We start from the raw sequence: 21,427 nt of genomic DNA on the forward strand, positions 1-21,427 counted from the left end.
ATTTTTTCCCCCCCTAACTCAATTGTGAATAAAGATGCTGGTTATGATAAAGAAACAGATTGAATGTCAACTTGCTCCTAACCTGTGGTGTTTGCCAAGAAAGTGGTGATGTTGTTTTGGTCCCCGAGATGAGAGCCTGGCTGAAATGCAAGAGGAAGCCTTCCAGGAGATTTACCAGTATTATTGTATAAGTGTCTTGCATAGAAATATTGTATTCAAACTCTGCAGTATGCTTGAGCGCTTGCCTTTGAGCAAAGTACTCATTTGTACATTTCCGATGGCTCGACGCGCCTCGATTTATTATGATATGTTTAATTGCCGAATTTGTCTAGATGGTAAAATGGGTACATTGACATAGTTCATTTTTATGACCTGCCAGCCCATTCGTTCCACCTGCAATCTGTCAAAGTGACATTGGTTCCTACTGGAAAATAATGAAACTGAAAGAGTTTGAAATGTGTAATAATTTCAGAATCAAAACAATGTGCTCATTTTCCAATCAAGTTCTTGTTTGCCTTGTTCTCGTCCTCGCTTCCTCCTAGTAGTGCATTCTCTCAGTTGTTCGAATGCTGGTGAATAGACCACATTCACACAGCGGCTATTTTGCTCTTGTGTCATGCTCAGGTTGGGATTCCTTTCAATGACATGATCAGGTTGGGATCTCTCTCTCTACCTCCCCCCCCCCCCCCCTAGGTGGAAAGGAATCCAAATCTGAGCTTGATGTAAGAGCAAAATGGCCACTGTGTGAATTAATAAGAAGAATAACCACTAACAAAGGACTTAATTGATGATCACTTGTTGAAAGTACTCAAGTGTAATTATAACCATTCAAGGGTTGTAATGAGGGAGTTACGAAGGCTTCAATGGAAAAAATAGATCCGTGCTCCAAAATCATTTTAAGAAATCAAGGCTGAAATGAACAAAAGTGTGCAATTACAGCTCATTAGAAGGAAGTATTTCAGTTCTTGATTAAGCTATTTCCCAGTAGATCACACAGGTTAACTCTGTCCTCCCTCTCGTTTACTGGCTAGCTATTTATTAAAACACATCTTACCTAAGACACTAAAAGAAAGTCCAGTGTAGTTTTAATGGCCGCACATAATGACCCCTGCCCCGTCGTTATGGTGAAATGTGAGATTATTTCAGCAAAGTGATGTTTTCAGTCGCTCTGCGAGCCAATAGCAACAGAGGCACCTACATTTTGGCAGGAGAGATTTTTGCTCTAATGCCATTTCCCTGACAGACCTTTGCCAATGAGGTCTTTGTTACATATGGCCGGGGGAATTGGTAGACGGTAACTGGAGCTAACGTGTCGGTCAAATTTAATAATTTGCCTCAAAGAAAAGTTACATGGACTCCATTAGGCAGAAAAGTGCTGGTGGTTGAAGGAAGAGGAAGGGAGTCTACTGTGATGGTGCCGTGTTTCCTGTGTGGCGGCCAGATTTGCTGTGAATGACAGAGATAGTCGTATGATACAGTCATAAGGCAGTCATGATGCTCCCCAGCACCTCCTGCACCTCTATGTACTGAATTGGTCCGTGAACTATGCTTTCTTTTTTTTTTTTTTTCACTTTTTCTCCCATTTTTCTATTTTTCTCCCATCCCAATTTTCATATCGTCCAATTCAACCCTCCCCTGTCTTCGAACGTTGTTTCTTGCCTCCCACAAGCCGGCTGCAATGTGGACTAAGTCATACATAGCACGAGTCCCCTCCGATACTCGAGGTAACAGCCATCGCATCTTTTCACCTGCGCAGCTCGATCTTTCAGCGTCGGGGGTCTGGGCTTTGGAGGGGCCCTGCCCCTGTCGCTTCTTGATTCTACTGCGCAGGCGCACCAACCGACCTGTAGGAGTCGCTGTCCACAACGCCCGATCCCCACCCTTCAGTTTCCCTCCCCGTAATACGGCCAATGTGTATTACTGTGGACGACCAGCTAAACTGAAAGCAATGTGGAGAGCGGGGCTCGAACAGGAGGCATCCTGTTCGAGCCCAGTCTCCAGCATTCGTTGCGAGCGTCTTGCCACGTAGCCGCCGAACTATGCTTTCTTATAATCTTACTACTATAATTTATTTTTTATATTGGGCCTAGATGATAAATAGGTGAATTGGATCTCAAACCCCGCCCTCTTTTCTTGATCGCTTCCCTCAGACAAACTTTGTTTGGAAGAAACAGTTGTGATTGAAGGATCAAGAAAAGAGGGCGGGCTTGAGATAGGTCAGTGTACATCTTGGGTGTTGTCAGTTCTAACCTTGGCAGTCACTTTAATTCATCTGTTCTGTGGGACGAGGACATACAAATCATCATAACTTGGCTAACATAACTCCTAGTTGGCTCAATACAACTAAATGGCCCTGTAATTACACATCAATTATTAATACATTGCAGTTTCTTTAGCACAGTAATTGCTGTTATTACAGAGATAAATATCAGCTCAATGTTATCCGTTACCTGGTTGTTTGTGTTGTGTGTACCAGACATGTGATTCCTCCCGCGCGACTCACACTGGAAGGTTTTAGGAGAGAGTGAGCTTCGTTTTAAGCTGCATAAATGCATTAACCGTTCTTATTTGCTGTCCCCCGGCTTAATCGAACTGCACAATCCATGCTCAATAATTACAACGGTTTCTGCTTTTTCTGTCGCAATCCATAAAACACCTGGTCTTTCCAGCTGAATTGTATATTGATGTTTTGCAGTAAACCCTTCTCTCAATAAACAGATTCACAGTTAATGATTTCCATCTCCTCCGACTAAGGAATAATTTACAAACTATAATTTATTATTAGATTTACATGTAAGATGTGCGGTTAATCATTTCAAGAGGGAGGGGTACTCCCGAGCTTCATCTGCAACATTAATTAAGCAAAGTCGTTATGCTACTAATTAGCTGATCCTAAAAGGATCTTGGTCTATTGTAATATATTATCAAAGTGACAATCGGTTGCTTTCCTGAAAAGGGGGGAATGCTCTTTCAAGCATACAGTATGTGCAGTTGTTGTCATTATGGGAATGACGGTTCACCCTTGATGGCATTCAATTATGGAGTAGTTTCCGTACCTGATCCTTTCAAGTCACATTCTTCCATAAACAGTAGTTATGGACTAAGAGTGTTTCTCCCATGTGTTGTGTTGAAGCTGTATTGAACCTCAGAAAAGCTAAACAAAAAATGATATATATATATAAAATGTAGATATAATTATATATTATATATATTTCTTTTTTCTTTTTTTGGTCCCTGGAACAATGTATAAGTGTAAGTTATGTCTGAAGTCACTGTTTCATTGTGTTGTTGACATGTGCAAGGCTTACATTCTTGTTTACAAAACATAGCCATATATATCCATAACACCAAATATTCTCCTTAGGCTTACATTTGGTTCACACTACTGTACCTCCCAAAAATATTTAGTTTTGACGAATTAATTCACAAGAACGTTCAAAAGACGGTTCAAATAGTCCAAAAGGACACAGTGCAGCTTTAATTCATTAGGATAGCTGGTGTCTAAGCACTTGCGCAACCTATTACAGCGTATTACTGGAGATGGGGGAGTATTCAAATTGATAAGGCGGGGTGTCTTGTCTGCGACTCCAAAATTAATCAGTGAGCCGTAGCCAGATTAGCAGGGGGCTCATTAAACGACTTTTGTCGTTTTTTTTTTATTAGTTTTTTTTCTCCCGTGTCAACTTAAACTCACCTCGTTTTCCCAACGAGAGGTCTGTCAGCCTCGCCGTGTTCCTTTCATCCACGTGTGTCAGTCTTTCGTCTCCCACACCTTTTCTGAACGTCGGCACCGGAGACCTCGGGCTCGTTTGAAGATCACGCGTGTGTGCAGCTCAGATTGTTCTGACATAAGTTGCTGATTTAATGTCACTCTACACTTCCACGACTTTGTCATCCGGTGGATTCTCTTTTTTTCTTCATCCACCCTTCTTTTAACTGGGGAGTTTCTTTTGAAGTGCACATGCTGCTGATAATTGAAGCGATGTATTTCCAGTGAAGAATCGTTTAATCGATTCCACTTTGAGAATGAACCAAAGTAACTGTTCTTGCATTGCATTGTCTTTTTCCATCACAGTGCTCATTTAGATGTTAAGTGATATTGACATTATGCATTTGCATTGTGTCCTACTGTACATACGGTATACAGTATGTACTGTATGCTAAATGACATCAACCCTGACTTACTTTTTATTTTTATTTATGTATTTTTAGTGTCAGTTATTGTTAGCATGACACATTTGCCAACTGCTTAAATGACCGTACCACCATTTTGACTTCTTGCCATTACCAGAGATTGTCCCTGTCTCTTAACGGGGGCCCCCAAAAGTGGCATTTTTTTTTTACTTGAACTTGAGGACTGCATACTTTTTTTGCAAACCAAAATACTATACTTTATACTTATAGCACATGCATAAAACTGGTATCTTTTGAAAGATAACATTCTGAAGTTTCTGATACAATAACGAAAATGCACTTTTAGTTGTAATGAAATAGAGTAACATAGGTCTGAACTTGAGTTGTAGATAAACTTGTTACTCACATTTTTCTGTAGTAGTTGCAATATCCAAAAGTATATTTCCAAAATAATTGGTATGGCTGAATAATCTATAGCCTGAAGTCTTGTGTAGTACATGTCCAGATTTCATAGAAAGCTGTTCAGAAATTAGTGATATAGAGCGATTTTGGTAAAATGTGAGAAGAAAAAAAAGGTCTGCAGATTTCCATTTTTTTTTGTTTTTTTTATTTTTTTTATCTACTTTTTCTCCCCATTTTTCTATTTTTCTCCCTTCCCCAATTTCGTATTGTCCAATTCTACCCTCCCCTGTCTCGAACGCTGTTGGCCATGCCTCCCACAAGCCGGCTGCAATGTGGACGAAGCCTTGCATTACGTGTCCCCTCCGGTACTCGAGGAGGCAGCCGTCGCATCTTTTCACCTGCACAGCGCGATCTCTCAGCGGCGAGGGTCTGCGTGGGAGGGACACGCCGCCCCCATCGCTTCCTGATTCTACTGTGCAGGCGCACCAACCAACCTGTAGGAGTCGCTGTCCACAACGTCCGATCCCCACCCACCAGCTTCCCACCCCCTAATACTGCCAATTGTATTAGTATGAACGACCAGCCAAGCTGGTAGCAACGCCGAGAGCTGGGCTCGAACCCAGCATCTCTTGCGTTGGTGGCGAGCGTCTTGCCCACTGCGCCACCTAGCCGCCCTAGGTTTCCATTTTCTCATAGACTCCAATGCATTCTGCGCATTTTTTTATTTCCTGTTAGCGCTTGTGACTTTTCACCTAGATCCCTGATTCGCTCATCCCCACGTGGGGTATCATTGGAAAGCCACACTCATTGGTTACCACCCTGTCCAATCATTTTCGAGATCGCCAAATGAGTTGAAGTGGCTTTTTGCGGCGGTAGCCGGGTAAACCAGCTAGCAGTTCATGGCAGTAGTCGAGGTGATTGATTGATTGATTGAAAATTGTATTAACAGATTGCAGAATGGGTACAATACAGTATGGCTCAATACACACAATTGTTAAGGGGATGCAGACCAGAGAAAGACTTTCGTCTTTCAGGGTCCCCCATTTTCATTTGACATACACAACATAGAGATATACAGTACTTTTACATTTATGACATACAAGATATACAAATATACAGTACTGCAGGGACGTGCACAGGACTTTAGAGGGGCAGGTGCTCAAAGGCTGAAAAGGGCACTACACTTGTGTGTATATATTAACCGAGCGCGCGCAAGCACGATTTTTAAGGGCCCTTTTCGGGCGGGGGGCCCCCATTTTATGCTTTTTGGGGGGTGTTGGTGATCAAATATTGAATATTGAACTATAATAATCAGTGCAGGAGCTCACTTATCCTTGAAAGACACTTTTATCACTGAATTATTAAAAGGCCCATACATCTCCATAAATGTTCAGGGGGGAGGGAATAAGTGCTTACCCTACAGACCCCAAGAAGTGCTGTATATTCTGTATTGTTTAATATAAATGCATTTTTTATTCCAATCCCGATTTGTATTTGAGATTCCCAAATCCCATCGGACTTGACTTCTTCGTGTCCCTCAATGAGTGTAATACCAGCATTCAACTGTATGCGCCACAGCGGTTTCTATCATCATCATCATCACCACCCACGCTATGCATAAAATATATAGGTCCGCGGAGAGGCACGCTGAGGAGGCCGTGCAAACTGCAATGGAATATGGGGCATCTCTCTCTCTTTACCTAATATTTTGTACAAGATACAAGAGCAAACCCAACCCGTGGCAAGGCCGTAGCAGCGGAGCGCGAAGGAAGACCCAGACCCACTGAAGGGACTGGATCCCCTGGAAAACGGGGGCCCGGAGAGGTCAATGACGCCAGGCATCAAGACCCCACCAGGCGGTCACTTAGTGACACCGCCCCCCACATCGCCAGCGTATTCGGATAAGGCCCCTCCAAGAGCGGGCCCTTTCCCCCCAATAGCACACCGCCTGGCACACTGACCCTGCAGAACAGGCAGTCAGCATGGCCGTAAGCACACAAAAAAGGTTAACCAACGGAAGCAGGCAGCGCACCGGGGAAAACCAGGCAACAGGCTGTAACCTGAGCCTGGAGTACTGCGGACGAGACAGGCGCCAAAGGAGTTAGCTGAGAACAGCCCCCCCCCCGGCGGAAGGGGCGTGTGCTGGCGTTGTTGCATGACCAAGCCTCCATTTAAAAAAAAACCCACCCAGAGAGGGGTTGAGGCAGAGAAGGCTGACATGATTGGCAGACGTCATGAACGTGCAGGGGCACCCTCAACCGGGTAACCCGGGAGTTGACACTGCTCCAACACACCAGGGAATCAACCACCTTGTCGTTACCCAATGCGGTGGTTGTTCCTATAACCCCTCAAGAAAAAACTCCAAAACACACCTGCGGGTACACACTGGCTATACCGCAGTACAAGTGTTTCAGTTTTCAAAAAAGGGTTATCCCAGGCCTACGGGTCGACGAAACATTACTTCGGACCGGGCCCGGCGATACGGGAAGCACAGGGTCACCAGAGGAGGTCAAAGACCAACCCAACAGGCCCCTCTTCGCCATGCGTGAGAGAGGAGCGAAAAGAATGGAGAACCAGCCCCAAGCACACCGTACTTGGTATTCCCAGGCGGTCTCCCAACCAAGTACTAACCAGGACCAACCTGCGTAGCGGCCGAGAACTGACGAGATCGAGCGTGTACAGGTTGGCATGGCCGTAAGCCATTACGACAGTGCAGAGTACAAAATTTACCCAACCAGGGTCTCCATAGCGCTTAACCCTGTGACACCCGGACCGACCTGGCATTTTTCCCCCTGAAAAAAGCCCAAGTCCCTCAGGGTACCAGAACAGCAGATCTGCATCCCCGGCGGACAACGGGTTTAACTGATCCGGACCAGCGTGACCAGAACCAGTCCCGTGCCCTAACCACGCCGACACGCCTACTCCAGGAGAAGGGGCAGATATGCGTGTTGATCTTAAACATGAAAAGAAGGCGCCACCCAGACGTTCGGTGCGAACCGCGCCCGGTGGCCCACCCTGAGGGCGTGAGACCCCTCTACATATGTTCAGATCCATTCCGTCATCATCCCCCAGATATGAACGAGAATCCGTCGACAACCAACACAGGTCGTCGGAAGAGGAAAAACCTCCATCCCAGTTGCTTTATAAAAATGCTGTTTTAACTTCAAGCAACCAAGGCGTGCCAGTCATTCGCCTGATCTTCAACAGAACACCCCGAGCTAGCACTATGCGTGCGTCGGGACACAACCACATCAATGAACAGGCTATTTAGACCTGTCATTGAATCCCCAAGGCGCCCCCCAGGGGAACGACAAGAGGGGTGTGATGCTTCCTAACTCCAACTCTTTTTAATAGAAAAGAAGGAAGCACCAACAGCATGTATCCCAGTCTACACAGCCGGGGGTAAATTTTTTTTACATTTTTACATCCCACCACCCTCCCATAGGGAGGAGACGGAAATCCCCAGAGAGACTTCCCACGCGAGCTGTACAGATTGAAAAGAATATATTGCAACCTTGAGCCATGTAAAATTTTGGTTTTAGGGCTCTCCGGGGAGGAGGCACTGAACCCATACACACTCAATAATCGAATTGAATCGAATACACACACAATAGAGCAGGACTCCTTTTTGAAGTTCTACTCACCTTGACAATCTGAGGAGGAGGCTCTGCACTCAGAGGAGGCTCCCTCACATGGAAGAAGAGTCCTAACTCACAGAAGGCCCGAATAGGAGCTTCGTGAGGAGGAGCCCTGACCACTCCCCGAAACAGATCCATCATATGGACCCGAACAGCTCACGGAAGTCCTACCAACAGAGACGTACTCTATGGCGGGGGAATTTCTGCGGTGCACACGCTCAATATTCCAGGGCGTGGGACCAGGAAACTCCCTCCCCCCCCCCCCCCCTCTTCCCTCTTACCCTGTAACGTGCCGAACAGCAACGTGACAGGATCCTTGAAGGACAGGAGGTTTTAACCCCTGCCCATCAAAGAAGGGGAGAAAAGGATTACCAGTTCACCCCTTTACGACCCCACACCCATGATACGATGTAATGACAAAAAAGAGTATGACACAGTCATAGTCCGCTCCATGAAGCGTCTAACAGCTACACACAGCGCATGTGCTAACCTGCTATCTGATTTTTACTAAGGAAAAAACACAGAATAGAGAGGGCCCCCTTAAGAGCCCCGGTACCAGACTTACACATGTGCTTCTGTGGCCAACCCAACCCAGTTGTAGGTCCCACGACACACACAACCCATTATCACCTACAAAAAATGGCAAAAACACTCTACGTCGTAGTCAGAGTGTTTAAAGCATGTTATAGTCTCAGAACGTTCAACAGTGTAGCATTAAGCTAACGGCCGCTCTCGGCCGATAGCAGCAAGCTAACGTTACCTAGCCTAGTGACACAACAGGCTAGCGCCTACAGCTAACAGCTGACTGGCTAACAGGTAGGCCACAACTAGCACGCAAGCTAAGCAGCTATCACCTGAACGTGTACACAACGATATAACAAGCCACACTCAGACAGGCCGCCGTTCTGAAACCCTCCTCACCTTTTAAGAGAGAAGAGAAACGAGATGTTAACACAGTTTTACAACGGTGTTTTTACCATACATCCGGCGGAGCCAGCACAAGTCCCATCTGGGCTGTAGCCGACTTGAACATGGATTTTCCGATAACGATCATCCATGCCCACATTTCCTCGTTTAGGGTATACTCTCATTTGCATATGAAAGACGGGGCCTATACGGTGACAGAGAAGTACCCACGCGTCCAGAGATCCTGGGATCACCAGTTCTACTGGTCGTGGCCCACTAGTTGCTATAATAGGCTTCAAACCAAGATCCTCCGCCGTTGCCTAAAAAGGCTGAACAAAGGACCCTAATCTGGGGCCGGTTTTCGTAAACATTGTCAGCTAGCCCCCATAGCACTAACAGACAAGTGGTGCTCGCAAGCAAACATTACTCACCAAACCTGGAACCCACCGCTTCTCACAACAGCGGTGCATCCTACAGTCCAGCTGTGTCGCTGGAGGGTTTCACCCCATCCAGCCGCAGCAATGAGGACTGCAGTTGGGAGGCATGTAGCGGTGTGAACTCCCAATACGAAAAAACCGGCGGAGGTGTAGAATGATCATCATCTTCCAGACACTCCAGTACGAAGACAATATCGCCGTATTTTCTCGAATATAGTGAGAGAGAAAATAAAGATATGATGTCAACGTATCTCTTGTTTTCAACTTTCTTCTACTAACAACCTCGTCAAGTGGGGATCTACCGAAGGCATTTCCTTGTGGTGAAAGCGAAGAAGGAGGTGAGTATGTGGCCCCACCCCTGCTTATGTAGGTAAGCTGATAGGGGTGTGGTCAGACGAATATTGAGATATAAAGGTACATTGTGGTCTTTATTCAGTGTGCGTGCACGTGCGAGGTACAGTGCAGAAAGTGACGCCGAGCGAGAGCCATACGATACAGAACCACTGTTTGGCGTTGGTGTGTCATTATAACCAATGCTGGAATATAAATGCCTTTATTCGTTTCGTTCGATTGGCTACCGGGTATAATATGATTTGTAGAGGCATACAATCTATTTTGTTGTCGGTATTAGGTAGCCTATATAAATTAGATATAATAGCAGCCATAGCCTACATTATGTAAGGGATAATGTATAGCTACGAGGTCATTGTCGCAAAATAATTGACCGACACGTAGTTTAAAATACCGAGCCGCTTCGGCGAGGTGTTTTAAACGTCAGTGAAGGTCAATTATTTTGCGACAATGACCGAGTAAAGCTATACATTATCCCGCTTATTACATGGCTAACTTACTAACAATATACCTAATTCATTTGACAAATCGCAGTTGTTCTGTGGCTCTGTCAGCCCAAATAAAGTGATTATTATTATCGCGGGCAGCCTCTGTTCTGGCTCCGCTGTAATACACGCACTCCGCTGTCAGTGCAGTCGCGGCAGGTGTGTCTGATTTGCTGCACTATACATTATCCCGCTTATTACATGGCTAACTTACTAACAATATACCTAATTCATTTTACATCGACTCCGCATTTTACACTTGCTCCGCCCCCTGTCATCGCCGGCAGCAGAACACCGGCAGACTCGGCAGTGTCTAATTGCACTGAAACAGTGTGTGTCAGTGGGCTTGATTGCGAACAGCTGCGCACAGCGGTCATTATTGAAAAAACAGCAGTCATTATTGAAAAATAATGACCGCTGTCGGGGGGCTATTGACCAATCACAAGCAAGCATTTCGGCGAATGTGAAAACGCCATGTAATAAGCAACAGTAACTTGCGCATATATAATAGCACATGGCACAGCCCTGCGAAGCCTGCATACAGTAAACTAACTTGATCGTTAATCTAGCTGTTGTATCTTTACGCTTATGAAAACATTAAATAATATGTATAGGCGATAGGCCGATCGTTTTGCCTTAATAGCCTATATTCTCAAATGGCATTTAATGGCTATCCACTGTGGGCTATCTCCTCGCTGATGGACCAGTATACCTTATATCATATCATATTCCTATATGTCTTCAAGGAATCGTGGGGCTCTGGGGAATAAAGGTTGGGAACCCCTGCTATAGCCCATATCCTTTATAATGTTATAGGCTATTTTATTTACAGTTTACTCTATCAGCCTACCCATCATGTAATACGTTCTTTGTTAGAACTCAACTCGTTATTATTTTGCGCATAGATTGCAGAAATACGGGAACGTTTTGATTATATTTAAAAGGCTTTGACATTGTAAAACGAAATAAGTGGAATTTCGAAGTTGTAAGTTGCAAAGCCTTTTAAATATAATCAAAACGTTCCCGTATTTCTGCAATCTATGCGCAAAATAATAACGAGTCGAGTTACACGGACCGCAGCCGGTACACCCCGTAGTATTCCGATAACGCTATATATAAACCATGCTGCATTCATTCGGAAAGAAAGACCTATTCCAAATGCTATTTATAGGGTTTTGACAATAATTACACTACTGTCGCTTTTATTATTAACTATAATGAATTACGGGGGGTCATACCGAACACGTCAGTCAAACTAATGCACGAAAGCTTATTTCCGCGTCTGCAGTCTCCATATTCTACCGCTGGGCGCCAGGTATGCATGGTCCGAGCTGTGCGTATATACAGTATACGCACAAAGTCAAGCACACGTTCAAATTGATAAGTCCCACACTTTGCTTAGAAATGATCGTTTTGCATAAATTAGGAACAGTAACGGTCCTAGTATACTTCCTTGTGGAACACCGCAGCTCACTGGGTGGGGGGGTGTACTGTACCGTTTACCTCCACCATCTGTTCTCTCCCCTCCAGTTAGGATTGCATCCAGCTCACTGATGAACTATCAAAACCAATTGCTTTAAGCTTGTCAATCAGAATGGGGTGATTGACAATGTCGAAAGCCTTTTGAAGGTCCAACATGACCATGCCGCAGTATTTGCCCATGTCGAGGGGTGCAGTGCTCATGCCACACAGTACCACGCCGTTCCACCACCTTTCTGAGCAGAAGCACGCACATTCACGCGCATGCACACAAAAATGCGTTCACAACTTTCACTTGACTCGTCGAGCCGTGTGCCAAGTACCGGTACTCACCTAGCTACTTGTCTTTGTATAACAATAGCATACCAATAGCATAACAAAGAACGAGAAGAGCAAAACCAAAATACAAGCCCTGTACCAATTGGTGGGGGTTTGCTTGAGCTGTGGAACCTCTCACTATGTGACAAATGGTCTCGACTGGAAGGATGAGACATTTCTTAAGTTGTGCATCAGAAGGAAACTGTGCTTCTGTAAACTGTAAGTTACATTGTTAATTTAGTTTGTATTTACTTTTCTAGTTTAAGTTAATTCAATTAAAGAAATTGTAACTACAATATTGTATCTACAATTACATTTAAAACATTGTTTATTTTTCAACCATATCTTTTGACAATATAATTTCTTTATATATTGAATGCTACATCCTGCTACCTTTTTCAGCTTCTCTATTTTTTTTATTTTTTTTTATTTTTTTTTATCTCTTTCTCCGATTTTTCTCTGTTTTCTCCCCGTCCCAATTTAGTCGTTGTGCCAATTCCCCCCCCCCTCCTTCTCCTACTGGTCGGTACAAGGGAACCCTGAAGTATCCGCACGCTTCCTCCGACACGTGCGGCGACAGCCAGTGGCTCTCTTCTCACCTGGCAGCGAGGGCTCTCATTGGTGAAGTGTAACGCGTGGGAGGTCACGCTGCCTTCCTCAAGTCCTGCCTCCGCTGAGCAAGCGCCCAGACCTGACCTGTAGGCGTCGCTGTCCACAACGCCAGTTTCCCACCCACGGCTTCCCTCCCCCTAACCCAGCCAAACGAGTTAGTATAGCGATCAGCCCAAGCCAAGGCAATGCTGACTCCGGGAGTCGAGACCGCAGCCTCTTGCATTGGTGACGAGCGCAATCTCCACTATGCCACCTGACCGCCCTCAGCTTCTCTATTTCAAGGCAATATTTACAAAAACTAAACTAAAACTAGTAATTTCCTATACAAATATGTTTCCTACTATTTATGCATAATAATCATTCTAATCATAATGCTGGTCGGAGCTGTTCTGTGCGCACGCGAGGGAACATTTATGCGCATGCGCGCGTGCACGTGACTTCATTAAAACACAGTGCAACCACTTATGAAATCCACCACTGCATCACTGCCCACGTCCACCTCTTGTTTGATGTGGTCGTTCAAATAGAGAAGGCATGTGTCAGTGGAGTGGGATGTTCTGAAGCCAGATTGGAGGTGAGACATGACTTGCTCAGGAAGAATCTGCAGGTTCTGGTTGTACTCTTGAAAGTAGCTAGGCGTAGGTAATTCACCCTTGTGAAAGCCGCTACGCCTTTACGTTCGATAACGTTACTGTATTACTTGACTACAAGCCATTGAAATCCGTGCATCAACCGGGAGCCCCTGGGCGTTAATAACAAGTGCACCCAAGTGAAAACAGAAGTGTGACATGCGGGGCTTGGAGTAGAGTGTTAGCTAAAGTTAAACGGCACTGTGATATTCACAAGGTGTAATTACCTATGCCTAGCAACTTTCAAACAACTTGTCTTGTAGAGTATTTTCCACTCCATTTCAACATTTTCAACCATGGCAGTGTGAATGGCAAGGTAAGCTGAGATCACCTACATACACAATATTAGTTAAAGACGGTCAACCTGGGCGCCCCAGTGGCGAACCACATAACACGTTGAGTCACGGCCGACCCAGGTTCGATTCCCGGACCCGTCGTTATTTGCCGAATGTCTTCCCCCCACTCTGTCTCCCGTTCCTCCTCTCTCTCTCTACTGGACTGCCCAGTAGTAAAAAGCGATAAACGCTAAAAAATAAATCTTTAAAAAAAAAGACTGTCAACCTCCGGTAATGGTGCGAAATCTAAATTAGACTGGCATGGTCCCTTTTAAACTAGCTTTTAATGGACAAAAAACTAAAAAGAATCTTCACATGTGTAATGTGTACACTGTGCCATACAGTGTCTAGTGAGATATGTTCAGATCATAGATCATAAAATGCCATTTAGTTCAATCAATATCCCAATTGACTGACATCCTTGATGATCCAAATCCATAAGCCAACAATGTGAACAAAGTGGTGCGCACCGCATTTATGAAAGTGGCTTCCTTTCACCGTTAAGGCAGTAACTTTGATTGCTAGTATGTGTAGATTATATCTATTCTGGTCCCGACCTTCAAACCCTTTAGCTTTTGATTAATCTTATGTAGTAGCATTATTTTCTGAGAAAATGGAAAACCTAGCATAAATTTATTGGATAATTTACCTTTTGTAAAATAATAACTGACATAGACATCCACCAATCCAATTGTCTTTTAAGCTCTATATCTCCTTAGTCACTTTGTCAGCCATCAATTCTCCAACACCACACTGGAAAATACATTCTACCCAGCAATTAAGGAATTGGAGAGCGGCAATTGATAATGTTCCAGCACTTGAAACTAAATGGCAGAAATTGTTGTTAAGGAACTTGTAATACTGATTTATGCTTTCCTGAAGCACCTGGAGGCCTGGAGGGCAGTGTTATTCTCATTTCCTGTCATGGTTTTCTCAGACAGATTGTTCATTTTGTTCATCAATGTTTATCTTGACAAAGCAACAGTAACTAAGGGAGGTGGGACTTGCAGAATTTTTACAAACAGATCCAATCCTTGAATCACTGCACTCTGCAGGAAGAAATATAGTTTGTATCGGAATAGATATCTGTTAACTTTGAATCGATCTTGAATCAGCTGAAAAACGTTCAGTTAGGCCCCAGTCAGACTTGAGATGAGGGCAGTGCAGCATAGAGTTGATACCAACATTGCTTTTTGCCTCATTCAGACCTCAGATTTATCCTTGGAATTAAGTCACTCAAAACCATTTGCGCACGTGGGGAGGGGTTTTCTCCAGATGGAGGCACGTCTCAAGACAGTCATGTTCAGACTTTCAACAAACAACCTGTTAAGCTGGAGCCCTATTTTCAGAAATTTCGCCTAAAAGTACATGCCCAAGTAAATGGAAGATTGCTCCACTTCCAGGTCAATTAGCATGTTCTTGGTATCTAGGGTATGTATTCCTTCCCAGTGTCAGAAATATTGTGTCTGTTACTAGGCTTGAGTAAATTGTGATGAAACAAAGGAGAATATAAATTATGATTTATTTTTTTGCATCTTTGCCGGTGAATAACACCATGTTATAATTGTGCCGCATCCGACCTCACTCACTGAGCTCATTCAGCACCTTCTTGAGATCAAGTGTAAAGAAAATCTAAGCAAAAGAATAAAGGGAAGATGATTAAACACAAGGATTTGTAGATACAGTAATACATTATAATCCATTTGAATTATACATTCAAAATTGAATTATGAACTATAAATGACTTTATTATGGCCAAATCATACATCTATGGATAGGGGAAAAGCTCATATTTCCAATGGCAGTGTTAGACCTAGATTTAGTCACTTCCTCTTGGCTACATTTGAAAAAGAAACAACATTAATTAATACGGTCTGTATTGATCGATTTATGATAAAAACAGCAGGGTCCCCCAATTGGCGTTAAGTACATTTTGACTGTGTGACACAGGCTTAAGTGTGTTCTAATGGATTCATTATAGATTTGAAATGTAGGCCTGTTATTGACGATCAGTGGCCTTGGTCTATTTTAATATTTGTTCTAATGTTATTTGCTTATTGTGTCTTTCATGATGCGGACGATATGAAAAATATAAACCGTTAATAATGTTAACAATACATGAGACATTTACACCACATTATTCTACGTAAGATCTGCTGTCATTCACTTGTCAGTACCGACTCATCCAGGAGGGTCTGCTGTCATTCACTTGTCAGTACCGACTCATCCAGGAGGGTCTGCTGTCATTCACTTGTTAGTACCGACTCATCCAAGGTGGTCAGCTGGAAGGTGAGCTTGACACCTGTCCACAAATCTGTCTAACTGAGGCCACTGCCTGTCACCAGAACAAATCACCTTTTTCTTTGCATTGTTGGTATTTTAGACATTTTAGACATGCAGGAGATATTTTGCACCATAAAGGGCTTCATTGAGCTTGGAGACCTCCGCAACAAGACTCTCCATTCGTTGAAAAAAATAAAGGTTTTATCTGCATTTTGGCCCGTTTCTCTTTTTCCAGCACGTTTTGAGAAGGAGTGGATTATTTTATTAAGATATTACCCATTTGTCTCACCTATAGGATATTCTACCTCAGACTATGCTTGCACCTCATGGTACCAAAGCACCTCAAAGGCGCTAAAAACTAAATTACAAACATCTCAAAACAAACTGGTCAGACTACTGCTTGACCTTACTCCTAGAACCCACCTCACCCCTGCCCACTTTGACAACCTAGGATGGCTTAGAGTAGACGACAGAGTACAGCAACTTGCAATGGGCCTGGTCTACAAGATACACTACACGACCAAGGTACCCATGTACATGTCAAAATACTTCCCAAAGGTCAGTGAATACCACGATCACAACACCAGAGGGAGCTCCACAAATCATGGTAAACCCAGATTCGGCTCAAACAAGGGACTAAACACGTTTCGCAATTATGCCACATCAATGTGGAACGCCCTACCCAAAGCTGTAAAGGAATGTGAATCACTACCCACTTTCAAAACCACTCTCAAGGAACACCTACGGGAGACTGCAATTCGAAACTGGCCCCTGTAAATGTCCTAACCCAACCCCCTCCAATGTACAGTAATTTACCTAGTATGGTTGTCAATATTCCAATGTACAGTTTTGCTTGTTCGTACAGAGTTCCCCCAACCCCCTCCAATGTAAATTACCTAGTATGGTTGTCAATACCCCAATGTACAGTTTTGCTTGTACAGTTGTACAGTGTTCCCCCCCAACCCCTCCCTACCCAACCCCCCCCCCCCCCCACAACCTCCTCCAATGTACAGTTTCTACGTCAAATGTATATACTCCCTTTTCTGGACTCTTTTTGTATCACAAACGGTACTGTATTTGCAAATCTGGTATGTCATAAATGTATAGATGTAGCAGTACTGTCTATCTGTATGGCATGTATGTCATATATGTCCTGATGAATTGAAAATGGGGGACCCTGATGTAAACAAGACGAAAGTCTTTCTCTGGTCTGCATCCCCTTAACAATTGTGTGTATTGAGCTGTACTGTATTGTACCCATTCTGCAATCTGTTAATAAAGTTTTCAATCAATCAATCAAGCCTGTTACTGTACCCATCGTGCTCAAGTCCTGAACTCTGAATTGACTGTATCTCAAACGCCGCCCTCTTTTCTTGATTCTCCAATCACAACTGTTGCTGCCTTGTCTGGGGGAAGCAACAGTTGTGATTGGAGGCTCAATATATTTATCAATATACATTATTATTTACTGACTTTTATATTTAAATGGCCTTTGTCACAAATAGGAAACAGTGAATCCATGTAATGGTGAATGGCTCATAGACACTGCAAAATAGAAATATGACAAAGGAAAATAACCAAAAAGTTAAAAACTGTTTGTCCTTTTAACTAGTCCTAATGTTTTGTCTTTGTCTTTACCATAGCTGAAAAGGTGACCATGTTCCCTGTTTTGGACATTGACCAGAACGCTATTGTGGACACAAATGGAGCAGGAGACGCCTTCGTGGGAGGTACAGCATGATCCAAACTTGCACAAATAATTCTCTACTCAGCTTGATTTGTATGCAATTAACCTTTTGATACAGGCCACCGATGGGACACAGCGATGTCTCTGGATTATATGAACATGACATTTATCCTGCTGGTTTTACACCGTATGAACTGATCATAGCACCATATGAAAATTATAATGATTTGAATCCTGTTGGAAGATTAAGCTGGGTTGTCCACCATTGCCTGTGTTATTTAAATTTGGTTCACATACACTATGCCTTCGTTTGAAGATTAAGCAGGGTTGTCCACAATTGCCTGTGTTATTTGAATTTGTTCACATACACTGTGCAATTCCAAAGCTATCTCTGAGGTAATGAGATGTTATTTCCTGACCTCTGCCCCTCTAACTCCGCCCAGGATTCCTCTCGGAGCTGGTCCAGGAGAGGCCATTGGAGGAGTGTATCCGGGCTGGACACTACGCGGCCAACGTCATTATCAGACGGGTGGGGTGTACCTTCCCCGAGAAGCCAGACTTTCACTGATGTATGCAAGCACTGTGCACTTCCCATGTCTTTTCCTGAGATCATAATTTTAAGATGTACATGCCTCAAGATTGTGTAGAAATGTGTATGTATACAATACCATGTCATTGTCGCAACTTGAATAACTTGCATTTGATTTTGCACTGTTTTGTTTTGGGAGCTTCAAAAAGCCCAGTGCCTTTCGCTTTTTAATCACTCCGCCAGCTTTGTTTGCCCTATCCTGGAATAATAAAGCTTTATTTAAGTTAACAGTTTTTCATACAACAGACTGTAAATTAAGCAATATATAGTTGTTGGTGTCCGATAGCTGAAAACTAACCACAGCCATTTCTTTTTTTATGTTGATGATAAGATATTGATGTTTATTACAATAATAAAATACATATCTATACATAAGTATTCTCAAGTGTGTCTTGCCAGAATGCGCCAAACCTTTGTCCAAGAATAGAGTTGTTTTAATTTACAATAGTGGAATATATTTCTGCATCTCCTCTTTCAATTCAAGTAGCGAATATCAAGGGTTCCGTACAGTAACATGCAGGGTTCCTGTTCCTGTTCCCCCATAGCTCTGTTTAATGAACCAGATCCTGCATGATGCTAATAATTTTTCGGTGCTGTCTGTTCCATGGGCAGCTTAACCCCATCATTAACAGGAGGGGGTCCAGGGCCTGCCTGGTGTCCTGGTTCTGCCCAGTAATCTCCACTGGGCTCAGTGGGGTTCTAACTGGATGCTCAGAGAGGCTGGATCTCGATTGCACGGCTACAGGAGGTCATTTTTCTCAGTTAAGGGATTAGTGGTTGCTCTTCATGGTGATCATTAGAGGGACCTGAAAATTAGGCTGATCCTTCGCGCCCAGCTGTGCTGTTGCTGGGGGTTGGAGATGAGGATCAGAGGGAGGGCCATGCCCGTCTCCCCCCTTCCACTGAGCATAGGGCTAACAGAAGTGTTGGGCAGTGGGGGTTCAAAAAGTGTTTTTGAACCAAACAATCCATTACTCTCTATGCCTAGAGAAACGAAAGGGTAATCCACCACAGCGTTTCATGTACGCCTGGAAAACAACCTGTTAGATCACACCACTCTTATTTTCAGAACACCCATTAATGTCGGGAGAGGAATCCCATTTTCACACCCCTTCCAACGTGAGCTCTGGTTTCCGGTAATGAGACATAGTTTATGAATTTATGCCAACGGGGTGGCGGCTAGGTGAAAACATTCTCGAGCCAAAATGTTATTAACAACTTTGAGACACTTTTTTTTTCATCAGCATTTTTTAAGGTTTCACACAGATACGCTTTGAAAAGGACCACATTTCTGATTGGACGCGATCACACTGCGTGGCAGCTGGTTCATTTGCTTCTCAAGATGACAGATGGCAAAACACAAACACACAAAAAAAGAGGGAGCCATGATTAAGTAATGAGAATGCTTGCCACAATACGAAAGCTGCTAAACATACCTTTTCCACACTTTTCCTAATAAACTTTTTTTTGCTCAATGAATACAGGACACAGAAATATAAACGGTAAATTTTTTCATTCACAACATACACTTGATTTAAATTGAGCCCTAATCGACCTTCTCCAAACTGAAGAGCTCAAAACATTTCCGAGACTTGTTTGTTGTTATTATGGCACAGTATGATGAGTCTTTATATCTGAGGATTCTGGATCTAAACATGCTTTGGGCCGCTTTCCGGTTTATGCGGCTGAATTGAACAAGGGGAGGGGGACTTGACTATCTGGTATTTGTCTTCACATGGGTTCATGACCAGTGTTTCTTCTTTGAATGCAGCCAAATGAGTGACTAGGGACCCTGCCAGTGTTTTACCCCGCAGATGGGCAGCAGTGTTTGTGAACACCAGTGTGGCAGTTGGCAGGGACTGAGTAGGGGGATGGGCAGACTGCTGATGGCACATGCTCCAATTCAAATTATCCCTGGACCCACACAGCAGTGGAAGACCTGCTGGGGCCCAGGGTGGCATTCATTATATCTAGACACAGCCGAGTGTTTGGTCAGCGACGGATGCCTCGCTCACGACGACACGAATCCGCGCCACGTCTAATCAAAGCATTTTTTTTTTTACTTCCCATTTCCTGTCTTATCTCCGTCTTTTCACGACGATGTAAAAGTATACCGAAAACGACTTCTTACAAAATGAATAATACACAAGTCTGTAGTGTTATTTGACTGCACACCTGTACCACGCGTACACACAATCAATGAGAAGAATCAACTTGTTTGTAAAAATGGAAAGGAATGGGGAAATAAGTGGTTCAAGAAATGGTAAAAATGGGACAATGGCATAACAGGCAGCCAGAACACACAAGGCCAACAAAGTGAGTATCACATGGTACTGTGACATAACAAGAGCAAGACAATCAAAACAAACCGCAAAGCACAGATTTATGTATGTGTGTGTGGGGGGGGGGGGGGGGGGGGGTCTCTTCATTAACTTAGTCAAGTTTATATTTTAAATATATGTTGTTCGGTTTTTCAATGACTTAACATGTTAACATCAATGACCTTTTTGTGTGTGCTTATAACATGGGATGTGCTGCAACTGAATGTCTCTTGGCTTGTTTTGCTGCCTTGCTTGTAAAATGAGCATGCTGTTACATAAAACAGTGTGACGACATGCATGAGAAAAGCAGGCATCTTAAGGTTGAACTTCACCCGACATTATTGATCATAAGTATGACTGTTCCTCGGTCAGGGTTAAATGCCTGCTAGTGGTGTTAGTGGATGCTATTATATCAGCTAAGGAAATTATTAATAAAACAATGAATAATTTTTTTAATAAAAACTAAAAATCGGAATTGTTGTGGTCATTATATTTATCTTATATAACAGGTCAGTCCAGTTCTAGCCACACTGCTGGAGTTTAAAAAAAATCCACCGAAGTTATAATTCCCCACAGGAGAAGTACAGATAATGTCATTGTTACCCTAGTCTGCGCATGTATTATTGGGTTATAACCTTAAAATATGTGGCATGGCATGATATATGACCAGTGACACTACCAGTTATAGAAATACAAATAAATCATGTTTCAGTGTGTCATTCTCGTGCTCATCATTGGACATTTTGATTGGGATAAAAAAAAAAAAGTCAAATTGACACAGTATGATCATTGTAGAAGAGGAGCGCACTAAAGACGGGGCG

General features: G+C 43.5%; 1 protein-coding gene across 1 annotated transcript in view; it reads left to right on the forward strand.

The window, feature by feature from the left end:
• The window catches only part of LOC311235530 (adenosine kinase-like), a 183,273-nt gene extending 164,624 nt beyond the window's left edge, over positions 1-18,649 (forward strand). The window contains exons 8-9 of the mRNA XM_084322998.1: positions 17,653-17,739; positions 18,140-18,649. Coding sequence (XP_084179124.1) covers positions 17,653-17,739; positions 18,140-18,264 — 212 coding nt within the window. The 3' untranslated portion in view covers positions 18,265-18,649. The remainder of the gene's footprint in view (positions 1-17,652; positions 17,740-18,139) is intronic.
• The last annotated feature ends 2,778 nt before the right edge of the window (positions 18,650-21,427 follow it).

The sequence above is a fragment of the Notolepis coatsorum genome (assembly GCF_963971535.1).
Source record: "Notolepis coatsorum genome assembly, chromosome: 10".
NCBI classification, from domain to species: domain Eukaryota; kingdom Metazoa; phylum Chordata; class Actinopteri; order Aulopiformes; family Paralepididae; genus Notolepis; species Notolepis coatsorum.